The sequence below is a fragment of the Nansenia antarctica genome (assembly GCF_963989245.1).
Source record: "Nansenia antarctica genome assembly, chromosome: 2".
NCBI classification, from domain to species: Eukaryota; Metazoa; Chordata; class Actinopteri; order Argentiniformes; family Microstomatidae; genus Nansenia; species Nansenia antarctica.
The window spans coordinates 19481421-19493920 of NC_137675.1; the positions used below are offsets into that span (position 1 = coordinate 19481421).

A 12500-nucleotide genomic window follows, 5' to 3' on the forward strand; every position below is an offset into this window, starting at 1 on the left:
TTATCTGTCTCTGTGGGGGGAAAAACTCTGAAAATAACAATGGAAAGAATTTGCTTGGCAATTGTCAAGTGTCAATTACCCTGGGGTGAATGCTGAAATCTAGCCAGGTATGTTAAATGAACTCTGAGGCTCTTTATGGGGGCGGGGACACGCATCCTTCCTTGGTGCCAGTTTGTGAAACAATCTGTCTTTTGTTTTATTTTTAGAGAGGGAGGTTGGGCAATCGCCTACCTCACCTGATGCCTCCTGCAATGGCAACAATAGCCCTGAGAGGTGAGTCAGCAGTTTACCACAGTAAACGTCAGTAGGGGAGGTTGGTGGAGGTAGAAATCGGAGGACGGGGTCATTGTAATGCATGGAATGGAACGCCGAATGGTATAGCAATATACATGTATATACATAGCTTGTTGCAAAATTAATATTTTTGTATTTTCTACTACACAACCTTAATGGAATGGAATGCTACTTCATAAACATGTCGCATACAGACACTTTGAAGATGACATGGCACGACTGGAATGATACCTGTTTTTGTATATCAGCGCGGTCTCGAATGAAGTGGCTTGTCTATGTCCCATATGAAAGCAGACTAGAAACACACCTTGTATGCTAGTTGGTGGATTTGCGAGCAGTTAGTATAGTAGGTCATTAGTGCTTGACCTCATTCATTCGGCCTTGCTCCTCTAAATGCCCCTGATGGAATTCCTACTGAATAGAACTGCAGTGAAGAGACTATGGCCGCGTTCGTAAATTCGCTCTGAATTGCGCCGGAGCGCACACACTGGGTTGTTAGCTTCCCAGTGGTCTAGTGGATACGTCCGAGAACAATACAATTAACTGCAAAGTTTGCAGGAAAAGTGCTATACAAATACAGGTTATTATTAATAATAATTAATCATTATAATAATAAACCAAGTACTTTGATTGGACAAAAGACATTCCATGAGTGCTGATCAGATTCCAGAGCGAATTTACGAACGCAGCCTATATCAACTGAACGTGTCACAATTGCAATGAAGCTTCCCTGGAAGCTCGCCTGTGCAAACAGAGAGACAGTGACAAACAAACAGATACAAACAAACCCCGCGCACGTCCTCTTCTCCCATTGTAAGCCAGGGTGTGGAGAGCAGAGAGAAAGAAACAACAATGACCCTCTCCTCTCCTCCTTATCTCTCGCTCCTGTCGCCAGTCTTTCCAGGATGTCGGCGGCCCCGCCTTTCCTGCTGCGCTCGCGCCCCCGCGCCATCCGCGTCCACACGGGCCGCGTCCTCACCATCTCCTTCCAGGGAGGGGCGCTGCTGAGCCAGCTGCAGGTGGTGGGGGGCAACAAGACGGGCGTGTTCGTCCACGGGGTCACCGAGGGGTCGGCCGCCCGCTCTGTGGGAATCAGCCAGGGGGCGCAGATACTGGAGGTGAGGGGGGAAGGGGGTTGTGTGTGTGTGTGTTTGTCTGTCTGTCTGCCTACCTGTCTGTCAGTCTGTCTGTCTGTCTGTCTGTCTGTCTGCCTGCCTAACTGACTGTCTGTGGGTGTCATGCACAGTACATGCAAACACAGACAAACCCCGCCAATAAAATCCCCATAATGCCCCCACTTGAACAGGGAAGCCATTTTGTGTCAGAACCCTCATATGGCCCAGTTTCCACGAGTCCAGTGCAATGCCAATACGGTTTGGTGCGGCTGTGTTGCAGGTGAACTACGAGCAAGCCCAGAAGACCATGAGGATGGTACTGGAGGACTCCACCCTGGAGGAGGCGCTGTGGGCCCTGGGGCAGGTCCAAGGCTTCTGCCACCTCTCCCTCAGGCCCAACCAAGACGGTGAGACTTGAGCTCCACTACAATACTTCTAGAATACATCCTTCCTTCCTTCCTTTTTTCCTTCCTCCCTTCCTTCCTCCCTCCCTTCCTCCCTTCCTCCCTTCCTCCCTTCCTTCCTCCCTCCCTTCCTCCCTTCCTCCCTTCCTCCCTTCCTCCCTTCCTCCCTCCCTTCCTCCCTTCCTCCCTTCCTCCCTTCCTCCCTTCCTTCCTTCTCTCCTTCCTCCCTTCCTTCCTTCCTTCCTTGCTTCCTTCCTTCCTAGTCCCTTTCTTGAAGGCATCATCAGTGAAACACATTTATGAAAGCAATAAATGTAATTGTGAAAGCAAGGGGTTTCACGTGAGGTATCATTCCCATGCAGTGATAGCTATTACTATAGCAACACATAACCAAAGCCAGTGAGCCACATTGTTCATTTAAAGTAGTAGCAACAAGGTTGTGAGTCACGACGAGGGTGTCAAGCTGAAAGGAGCTCACAAGGTTAAAGGAAGCAGGGATGTTTTTTTCCCTCTCAAAACCTGAAGAGCTCTCTGTCAACAATTCCACTTGAGTTCTACACATCAGTGCTTTTCACTGAGTGAAAAGATGCTGTGTATCCGATAAGAAGTGTATCCGATAAGAAGGACATGATGAATGTTGTTGGACTAGTCAGTGTCTACGGCGTGTTGTTGTATTACAAGAGTTCTTGATGCGTTCCAAGTACCCTAGACATAAATTAACCAATAGAAACTTGTTTTAGACAGTTTTTGCAAGTGACAGGAGTCACTTTCTATTGTCAACCTACTATGCTATACTATATATTCACAGAGAGGGATTTAAATAGAGCACAATATATAGATATATAAAAGGGTACTGAATATAAAGGTATTCATTAATATATAATAATACATCAAATGATAATAGTGCTTTTCTAAGACCCAAAGACGCTTTACAACAATACATTCATATACTGTACATGCATACAAATAATTGTGCGGATCTTTAATGTCCCTCCCCCCCAAAGACATATTACTGAACGGGCCTACCGGGCCCAGGCCCAGGGGCCCCAGAGATCAGGGGGCCCTTTGCATTTCTTGTCGCAGGGATGCCGGTAGAAAATGTCCTACTGTAACTGGGACAAATGAGATTCCTTATATGAACGTAAAAAAAATATTTTGAATATACTTTTGAATATACTATTTTGAACAATTTTATAGGGGCCCACGTCTTGCAAAAAAAAGAGAAGCTTGTGTGGGCTACATAGTTTCTATAGCCTACTCAGATTCTAATGCGAATACAGGCTACATTCCCATTGGATTAATGAGTAGGCTATAGAAACTAGACACTAGAGGGCGCTGTCACTTTGTGTACTGGGGGACAGGTCACGAGGTCAATGTCACGTGGTCACGAGGTCAATGTCATTAACAAAGAACTTGAGACTGACAACGCACAGGTAAAATGGAGCACCGTCACACATTAAGTGGAGCAGCTAAACGAAAGATAAAAAAAGCAAAAGAAGCAAAACAATCTGATATTTTACATCATGTTCCTCGAATTTCAAATTTTTTCAAGAATATTACAACAAATGAAGAGAACAACATTAGGGTTGCGGGGGAGGCTGACGAGCCCACCGTGGGAGATGAGCAACAGCCAGAGCCAGTCAGCAGCACTGCTAGTGCTAGTGCGAATGCTGCACCACCAGGGCAACTGTTGGTGCTGGCGAGTGAGGAAGAGGAGCAGGCCGGTGCTCAAGAGGCCAAACGGCAACGCGTGTCGCCTCCGCCGCCTGCTAACACGGAGGATCAGTTACAGACTACTCAAAGAGAGGAGAGCGAGGCTTGGTTTGAAACCGTAACTGACCCAGCTTTGTGGGAGATCACTCAAAGTAAGCGGGCCAAGGCGGTTCTAATTGACAGAGGAGTTAAAGTGTTCCAGAATCGGCGTGCACATTATCTAGCGTCTGTAAGGGATAGTGGGATTGGTGGCAAATCCAGAGTTTTAACAAATGAACAGCTGAAATGCATTTTGCCCAATGGCCAAGTGGTTGATAGAGAGTGGATTACGTATTCCCCATCCACAGGAAATATTTATTGTTTTGCATGCAAGCTGTTGTCCACTAAGTCACATGCATTCGTTACTGGCTATTGTGACTGGAAACACCCAGAGCGAATCGGCGAGCACGAGAGAAGTGAAGAACATCATGCCTGCATGCTTGCCCTGCATCAGAGAATCACATGTGCCACCGTGGACGCCGACCTTATGAAGCAAATCGATGGAGAGAGGCAATATTGGAGAGAGGTGCTTAGGAGAGTTGTCTCCGTCATCAAGTTCTTAGGGGAGAGGGGTCACGCATTTAGGGGGCATGATGAATTGCTAGATTCCCCACACAATGGAAACTACTTGGGCATCTTAGAATTGTTGTCACAATATGACCCGTTCTTGGCTGAGCATATAAGAAAGTTTGGACAAAAGGGAAGGGGCAGTGTTTCATATTTATCCTCAACAATTTGCGAACAATTTATAGAACTAATGGGAGAGAAAACTAAACAAGCCATTACAAAGGAATTACATGATGCTAAGTATTTCTCTGTAATAGTCGACTCGACGCCCGATTTATCCCATGTAGATCAGCTTACCTTTATATTCAGATTTGTGAGCAAAACAGGCCATGTAGTGGAACGCTTTCTAGGATTTGAACCCATCACCAGTCACACAGGGGAAAGCTTAGCACACTGTGTTGTCTCAATGGTGCACGATCTTGGACTTGATATAGAAAACTGCCGTGGACAGTCGTATGATAATGCCAGTAATATGTCTGGAAAATACAATGGATTGCAGGCACATCTAAAGAAGAGGAATCCACTTATTCACTATGTCCCCTGTGCTGCCCATTCTTTGAATCTGGTCGGTGTCAACAGTATTGATGCCTGTAGCGATCTAGTTGGCAAATATTTTGACTTGTTGCAGTCTCTATATGCGTTCACCTCCGCCTCCACACATCGCTGGGCCACAGTATTTGGGGATTCAAATATGCCCATAAGTTTAACACTTAAATCTCTCTCCTCTACACGCTGGAGTTGCCGTGCTGACTCAACGAAAGCACTGTGGCAAAATTATGAAAAGATACAAGAGAAGCTTCGGACTTTGTCTACGGATCAGATGGAAAATAGGGCCACGCGCTCTGAAGCAGCTGGGCTCTGTGCGCAATTGGATAGGTTGGAAATGGCGTTCTTGGCCAAGTTTTGGGATACCATATTATCAAGATTTCAAGCAACCAGCGCTATTTTGCAGCAAAGAAATATAGCCCTTTTAACCGCAGTTAGGGCACTTGAATCGTTGCGTGATTTTGTGGCTGCACAAAGAGACCTTTTTGACAGTTTTGAAAGCGCAGCTCTGAGTATACCGGGTGTCAGCCAGACTTACAGACATGATAGCCATCGCAGAAAGAGACGCAAGACTTTTGCTGACGAGAATGGAGAGCAGGATATTGAGCTTGATGGAAGACGCAAGTTTCAGATAGAGACCTTCAATGTTGCCATCGACACGCTTATTCAGAGCCTCGGACACCGTCTGGAGGCCTACGGACACCTGTGCAGTTTGTTCAATGTGCTTTTCTATGTCAAATCCAATGAGTCCAATGCCTCACTCATTGAGAAGGCAAAAGTTCTGGCATCTGCATACCCATCTGACCTAGATGTCAGTTTAGCCGATGAACTAATTCAGCTCAGATCTTTTATTAAGGCTGAAGAGGATAAAAGCCCACAAGGACTACTCCGCGTAATTATCGATCGTGGCCTGCAATCTATGTTTCCAAATGTTTATGTTGCGCTGCAGCTATTTTTTACTCTGCCTGTAACCAATTGCGAAGGGGAGCGGTCATTCTCTGTGCTGTCCAGGATTAAAAACGAACTGCGGACTAAAATGACGCAACACCGTCTCAAGGCTCTTTCTCTCATGGCAATTGAGAGCGAACTGACCAAATCACTGGACTTTGATGATATCGTGGATGATTTTGCACGAAGCAGAGCCAGGAAAAAATGCATTGCATAAGGTAAGACTATTTTAGGATTAATTTAGTCTTATAAAGCCATCCTGTGGTTGCTATATATGACACCATAGTGTTGCCAATTGTTTTTGTTTGAAAGCGGTGTATTTTGTTACTGTACATGTACTGTTGTTGGCTTCAATTGAGTGTGGCATGCCTGTGTTGTAAATCCTGTGTCGTTGAAATACAGGTGAATTTTTTCTAGTTATTGTGCTGTTGGCTTTGAGTGTTCCTCCGCTGTAAAACCTGTTGAGATGCAGGTGAACGTAGGCTGTCTTATATGCTGTTGGCATTGTGTTTACTTGCGCTCAAAAAAAAAAAAAAAAAAAAAAAAAAATGTGTTTGCGCTGGGGAGGGGGGGGGGGGGCCTTTCTACACGTCCAGGCCCAGGGGCCCATTTTTTCATGATCCGCCTATGCTCCCCCCTCTCTCTCCCAGCCTATGAGAAGCTTCTCCTCCAGCTGAGAAGCGGCGAGGCCTCGTCAGGTGACTCCTTCTACGTGCGTGTCAACCTGTCCCTCCTCGGTAACAACACCGGTAGCGGCGGCGGCGGCGGCTCCCGGGCCGGGGCGCTGAACGTGTCCTGCAACGACATCCTTCACGTGAGGGACACGCGCCCAGCGGGCAGCGAGGGGTCCTGGAGGGCCAGCCACGTCCACCCCTGCCAGCTGGTGGACCTCCGGACCGGCACGGTGCCCAACTACTTCAGGTAATAATCATCATAATCATAATAATAATAATAATATGTATATTATGGGGTGTCACCTTTTAGCCCTTTTAACCTCAACATAGGTCAACAATTTTCATAAATGTTCTTTGTTTTCAGGCAAATAAAAATGGTGTCACCTTTTTGGGCCATCACCAGTTTGCATCCCTGATATTATTATATATATATATATAAGTATAAATAATACATAATAAAAATAACCACTAGTGTGCCCTTGAGTAAGCCCTAAATTACTCCGGGGAGACTGTCCCTGTAATCTCTAATTGTAAGTCTCTTTGGATAAAAGCGTCTGCTAAATGGTGAAAATGTAAAATGTAATAATCTTTCCTTCTTCTAGCATTGTGACGGCCAAGGGCACTTGTTTCGAGCAAAGATTGTTTCTTATGATTCACTTAGTTTAGACAAATGTACTTGCACAGGTTGTCTGGGTATCTTTGAAGAATCTGCACTGTGAGCGATGATCTGTTCTAACTGAAGAAACTGAAAATGTTTGGTTTTTGCTCCAAAAAAGACAACTGTATGTATTTGTTCTGTGTCCTTCAGAGCACAGCGCCTACTGATAAGAGCTATTGAGGACATGAGCTTCCAACCCAGAACCTGCCCAAAGGTACCAACTATCATCTTCACTGTTCACTACCATGCTTCTATCATCTTCACTGTTCACTACCATGCTTCTATCATCTTCACTGTTCACTACCATGCTTCTATCATCTTCACTGTTCACTACCATGCTTCTATCATCTTCACTGTTCACTACCATGCTTCTTCTGTTGCTTATGCAGTCAAAGTGTTAATTAAAGTCGTGCTACAACCAAGCTAGAGCAGCTGATTGACATACTTTACAATAGACAACAGCGACAGGGTATGGTGCTAGATAGGTGGTCCTCTGTGGCTCAGTTGGTAGAGCATGGCGCTAACAACGCTTGGGTTGTGGGTTCAATTCCCGCTGGGACCATATACGTATACTGAAAAAATAAATAAATACAGTATTACACTGCAGTGTAAGTTGCTTTGGATAAAAGCATCAGGTAAATGTCATAATATGCTACTGTATATAGTGGATATTCCAACCCTTTCCTGAACATTCCCAATTCCTACTCTTCCCGGGAATTTGTCATTCCCCAGGTGGCGGGCCAGGAGAAGCAGAAAAGGAAGGCGGTGCGTATCGTCAGCACGGGTCGTCAGCAGCCCAACCCTCTGTGGGTCAGCGTGATGGACAGCAAGGACAAGGCCACTGGGCCAGGTACAGAAACACACACACACACACACACACACACACACACATACACACACACAGGGTTGGACTGTCAGTCATATTGATTAACACATACAACACTGCCACTTCACCATTGGATTAGCATCTTCACTGAGGGCCATATCTTCACTTGAGATCCAGCTATAACCTTCGCATTAAACATTGATGCATTGATGTCGCCATGTGGGGCAGCAGGCGTTCTCTCTCAGTCAGATGCAGACTGATTTATATACCCCGACTACGTCGCAGGGGAGGCTCGTGGAGGTAGAAGGACGTGCTCATTGTAATGCATGGAATGGAATAAGTAATGCTATCCAGGAATGTTATAGCATTATCAAACACGTGTTCTACCTTCGCCAGCCTCCACCGCTACGGTACATCAACCCATCGATTTTTATTCTGAAAAATGTAAATTAACTTCAACTTCAGTTGTCGAAAATCTTTGCGTTGCAATACTTTGGCTTGACTAGCTAGTGTCGTCGATTTTCAACAACGTTGAAGTTTATTTACATTTTTCTGAATAAAAGTCTGAACATTTGGTTGGTTGCTGACTTTTCACCAGCTGCTATCAGATATTGCCTGTGTTATATACTGGGCATTGATGTATGGTCTCCTCTCGTAGGTGACTCGTCCGCCCCCAGGGGCTGTGTGACCCTCATGCCCTACACCCTGGTCACCCCACGCCACCCCCCCATCTGCCGCCCCGTCCTCCTGCTGCCCACAATCCTCGGCCGCATCATGGACAAGAAGCTGGCCGAGTGGCAGGGCTTCCAGCTGTGTGAGCCTGGTGAGAGATTGGGCCTTTGTCTCTCTTTCGTCATCCCTCCTTTCTTGCTCTCACTCTCTCTCTCTCTCCCTCTCTCTCTCTCTCTCAGCTCCTTTGTTTTGGATGTAATGTGAATGGTAGGGCCTTCAGCTCTGTGAGACAAGTGGTGGGTTGTCTCGGCATGATGATGATGATGATAGTGATGATGATGATGATGATGATGTTGGTGATGATGATGATGATGATGATGATTAAGGTGATGATGATGATGATGATGATGATGAAGATGACTATTTCTCCCCTCCGCCCTCCCAGAGGTCCTCAGCTCCAGTGAGCACGCCGCCAGGCTGCAGAGGTCCGAGGTGCTGGAGGAGTGTGAGCAGGGCTGCCAGTGCCGCTGCTACACCCTGCAGAGCGTGGAGAAGGTCATGAAGCAGGTCAGTGACCTCTAGCCCTCCTCAGGGTGGTGTGCTAGAAGAGGGGTGACAATGAGCTCCAAATAGTTCCATATACAGTTGCTTCCTGGTTCAACTTCCTGAGAGACTGTTGTGTAGTAGACACTCTGGAACAGTCCTGCTGTCTACAGTGTGTTTCTATTCGGAGGCCGCTCACCACTGCTGTTGACTCTCTCTGTCCTCTTCTTCCTCTTCCTCTTCCTCTTCCTCCTCTCAGGGGACCCACTGTGTGCTGCCTCTGGGGCAGGACTGCGTCCGTCGGCTGCACAGGGCAGAGATCTTCCCCATCATCATCTTCGTCGCCCAGTCAGAGCGCAGCGCCAAAAAACTCAAGTAATTAGTCATGTGATGTTCGGTTTCAGCTGTCATCGGGACTGTTCTAATGTTATTGATAACGTTTTTTTATTATTATTATTTTTAAAAAGAATAATTTCTACGTGTGTCGTCGTTGTTCCATGGGCTCGACCTGTCGGATTTTCATTTCCACCTCCTCACTTCACGTTTTCTCTCCCTTCCTGCCATCTCTCCATCTCCCCTTCTCTTTATCCCCCCCCCACCCCCCTCCTCCTCCTCCCTCCCCCCCATCAGGAGTAAGCTGAATCGTCGTGGCTGGTCGGAGGAGCAGCTGTTGGAGTGTTCTCGTAGCGAGGAGCCCCTCTTGGACAAGCTGCCCTGCCTCTACCGCAGCGTGGCGCCCGAATCCTGGTGCGACAGCACCGCCCTGCTCACCAACCTGCGCACCCTCGTCTGGGAGGAGCAGCAGAAGATCGTCTGGGTGGAGCCCGACCTGTGGTGACCTACAGTGGTTAACGGGGGCGGCTGTGGCTCAGGAGGTAGAACCGCCGTCTAATGATCGCAAGGTCAGCGGTTCGGCGGTTCGATCCCCGGCTGATCACGCGTCGAGGTGTCCTCGGGCAAGACACTGAACCCCAAATTGCACCGATGAGCGGGCCGGTGCCTTGCATGGCAGCTTGCTGCCATTGGTGTGTGAATGTGTGCGTGTGAATGGGTGAATGAGAGGCCATTGTAAAGCGCTTTGGAATAAGGCGCTATATATAAGTGCAGTCCATTTACTATTAACCATTTTGGTTGATAGTTTATTGTCAGAGAGGGAGAACATTCCTCCAGTCTTGTAAATACAGTAGACCAAAAAAGACCAAAAATGATCACGCACCAACACTGCAATCGAAAGGGAAATGGCTTCACGAGAGGGATTATGCAGGCATGTCTCTGTCTATGCTATGATACATACTGTAGAAGTGCCAAGTAACGTGTTGTATGACGAACGGCACTATGAACCACAGTATGTTAGTGCTGTGAGTCATGTTAGGCTATGCCTCCATTCACTTGTATTTTCCCACATCTTGTTTTTAGCTGTTGCACTACTAGTTTGTCATAGCCTCAGACAGGACACCTATAGGGCTTTACACACCACAGGGCCGACCCAAACCACACTGTGCCAGCTCGGATGTTCTCCTTTTACATAGTCCTTTCCGGCAGTGTGTCAGCAATTATGGTGGATGTGGAAGTCGGCTCGCCCAGTACAACACAGCTCAGCTCGGCTCAGCTCTGCAGAGTCTATGAGGCATCTGAGGGAATGCCTTTACTACCATAAAGATACTTTAATGTCATATACTGTGTATTGTGAATGGAATGTACTGTATTATATACAGAATATGCTGTATCATATACAGGATTATATACAAGATGTGAATCTGAAGTGTGACTCTCAAAGTCGAATTTAACACGAATGACGATCGGTCTATATTTGAACTCGTACTACAAAACTAACTTATAATACTGAGATGTATTATAGATATAGATGGTATTCAAATGTATTAAGATTTAGATGTATTGTAGGATATAATAGCTGCACATAGAGTTGGCATTTAGTCACCATAGGAATGAGGATGTAGCTTTGCTAAGGGCTATTATTCTTGTCATGCTTACTTGATTCATGTTCCCATACACCCCTCCTTCCTCCACCCACATCCCTTTAAGGTCTTTCCGTTCCCTCATAAACAACCAGTAGTTCATACACAGACCTTCAGTCAGTTTAAAAAAAAAAATAATAATATCCTGTTTGAGATTGTATCTGTAAGTGAGTTCTCTAAAAAACCTCCTTGTGTTTGAGATTGATAGGACAAAACGGACTTGCTGTTTATCAGATTTGGTGGGCATTGTTTTCATAACTGGTATCATAGATAGGGTAGAATGAATAGAGCCCGCACACTGAAATACTCCTCCACACCACGTACCTTTATGAAACAAACACGTTTTAATCTGACATGGATCTTCGTCAGGTCGCTTGTTATCATAGAATAAAAGTGAAGAATGATGATAGATGAGGGTTTACGGGAAAATATATTAATATAATCATATTAATATAATATTAATAATTAATATTAATATTAATGTAATATTATTCTGTTCTGTTGCTCCAAGATGTGATTTTAATATATTAATACAGCTGCTTTACAATTTATGAAACACAGACTTAATTTTATTGAAGTATTGTCATCACTATATACATTATGGTTGTATACGTTTCTGTAATGTGATTTCTAATGGAATGAACGGTTCTCATGTACATTCGAGTTATGTGCTGGTAATTGATGGAATTTATAATAATTTCCAGTACGGTTAACATCGCGTCGTTCATTTGGTTTCAACGTCATTAAGGGTTAGGGGTTTGAACACACCTGTAATCAATAAACCTGCAAATGAGGATGGTTTGGAGTGCGCACGCGCCAGGTGAGTGTTGTCAATTGATGTTCACAACCACCGCCAGAGGGGGCAAGAGTCAAGGCTTTTTTGACATGAACCTGAAGACACAGATACGCTGTATTACGTTATGTAGCTAATCTACAACCAACCGACAGGCTTGCTAAGTAGGCCTTCTCCGTCTTTAATAACTGTTGTGTGTTGTCTCTTGACCAATTGACTGAATAGCATGACATTGTTTGGTAGCCTCTACAGAAATACAACCAGTTCTGTTTCTGAAACTGATGAGCTCTGCAACATGGACGAGGGTTAATTGGTTAATTTTCACGTGCATGTCCAACATGAATCTAAATATTCTATTAATATTGAAGAAACAAGACCAAAATATCCAACCTACATTTCATGTAACATGAGGCAAATTAAACATTAGGTCACCACAAGTCACCCAGAGAACCGTCATTCCTTTTTCTGTCCGTTTGGATTTGTTTACTGTGTTTATGTCGTTAGAAATTACAGTTCTATGTGGTTCACATGCTAAAAATGTCATTTCAGAATAATTATTTGAACATATTTTATGCGGTACCCAAGCTACTCACCAGATTAATTTGTGTAATTATACCATACTTCTAACCTTTGACTTATGAGGATGCAATCAGTTTCTAATTTAGCTTCGAAAAAAAAAAAAAATCTAATGGCAATTCTAGCTTTGATTACATTTCCATGGCCATGAACGTC

At 45.2% G+C, this 12500-nt stretch overlaps 1 protein-coding gene across 1 annotated transcript in view; it reads left to right on the forward strand.

The window, feature by feature from the left end:
• The window catches only part of card14 (caspase recruitment domain family, member 14), a gene marked incomplete at both ends in the record, with an annotated part of 16134 nt that extends 6297 nt beyond the window's left edge, over positions 1 to 9837 (forward strand). Inside the window, 9 exons of the mRNA XM_080522790.1 lie at positions 1190 to 1412; positions 1690 to 1816; positions 6277 to 6547; positions 7109 to 7172; positions 7691 to 7808; positions 8443 to 8607; positions 8902 to 9023; positions 9259 to 9374; positions 9630 to 9837. Of these exons, the coding sequence (XP_080378916.1) occupies positions 1190 to 1412; positions 1690 to 1816; positions 6277 to 6547; positions 7109 to 7172; positions 7691 to 7808; positions 8443 to 8607; positions 8902 to 9023; positions 9259 to 9374; positions 9630 to 9837 (1414 nt within the window). The remainder of the gene's footprint in view (positions 1 to 1189; positions 1413 to 1689; positions 1817 to 6276; positions 6548 to 7108; positions 7173 to 7690; positions 7809 to 8442; positions 8608 to 8901; positions 9024 to 9258; positions 9375 to 9629) is intronic.
• Positions 9838 to 12500: the final 2663 nt, after the last annotated feature.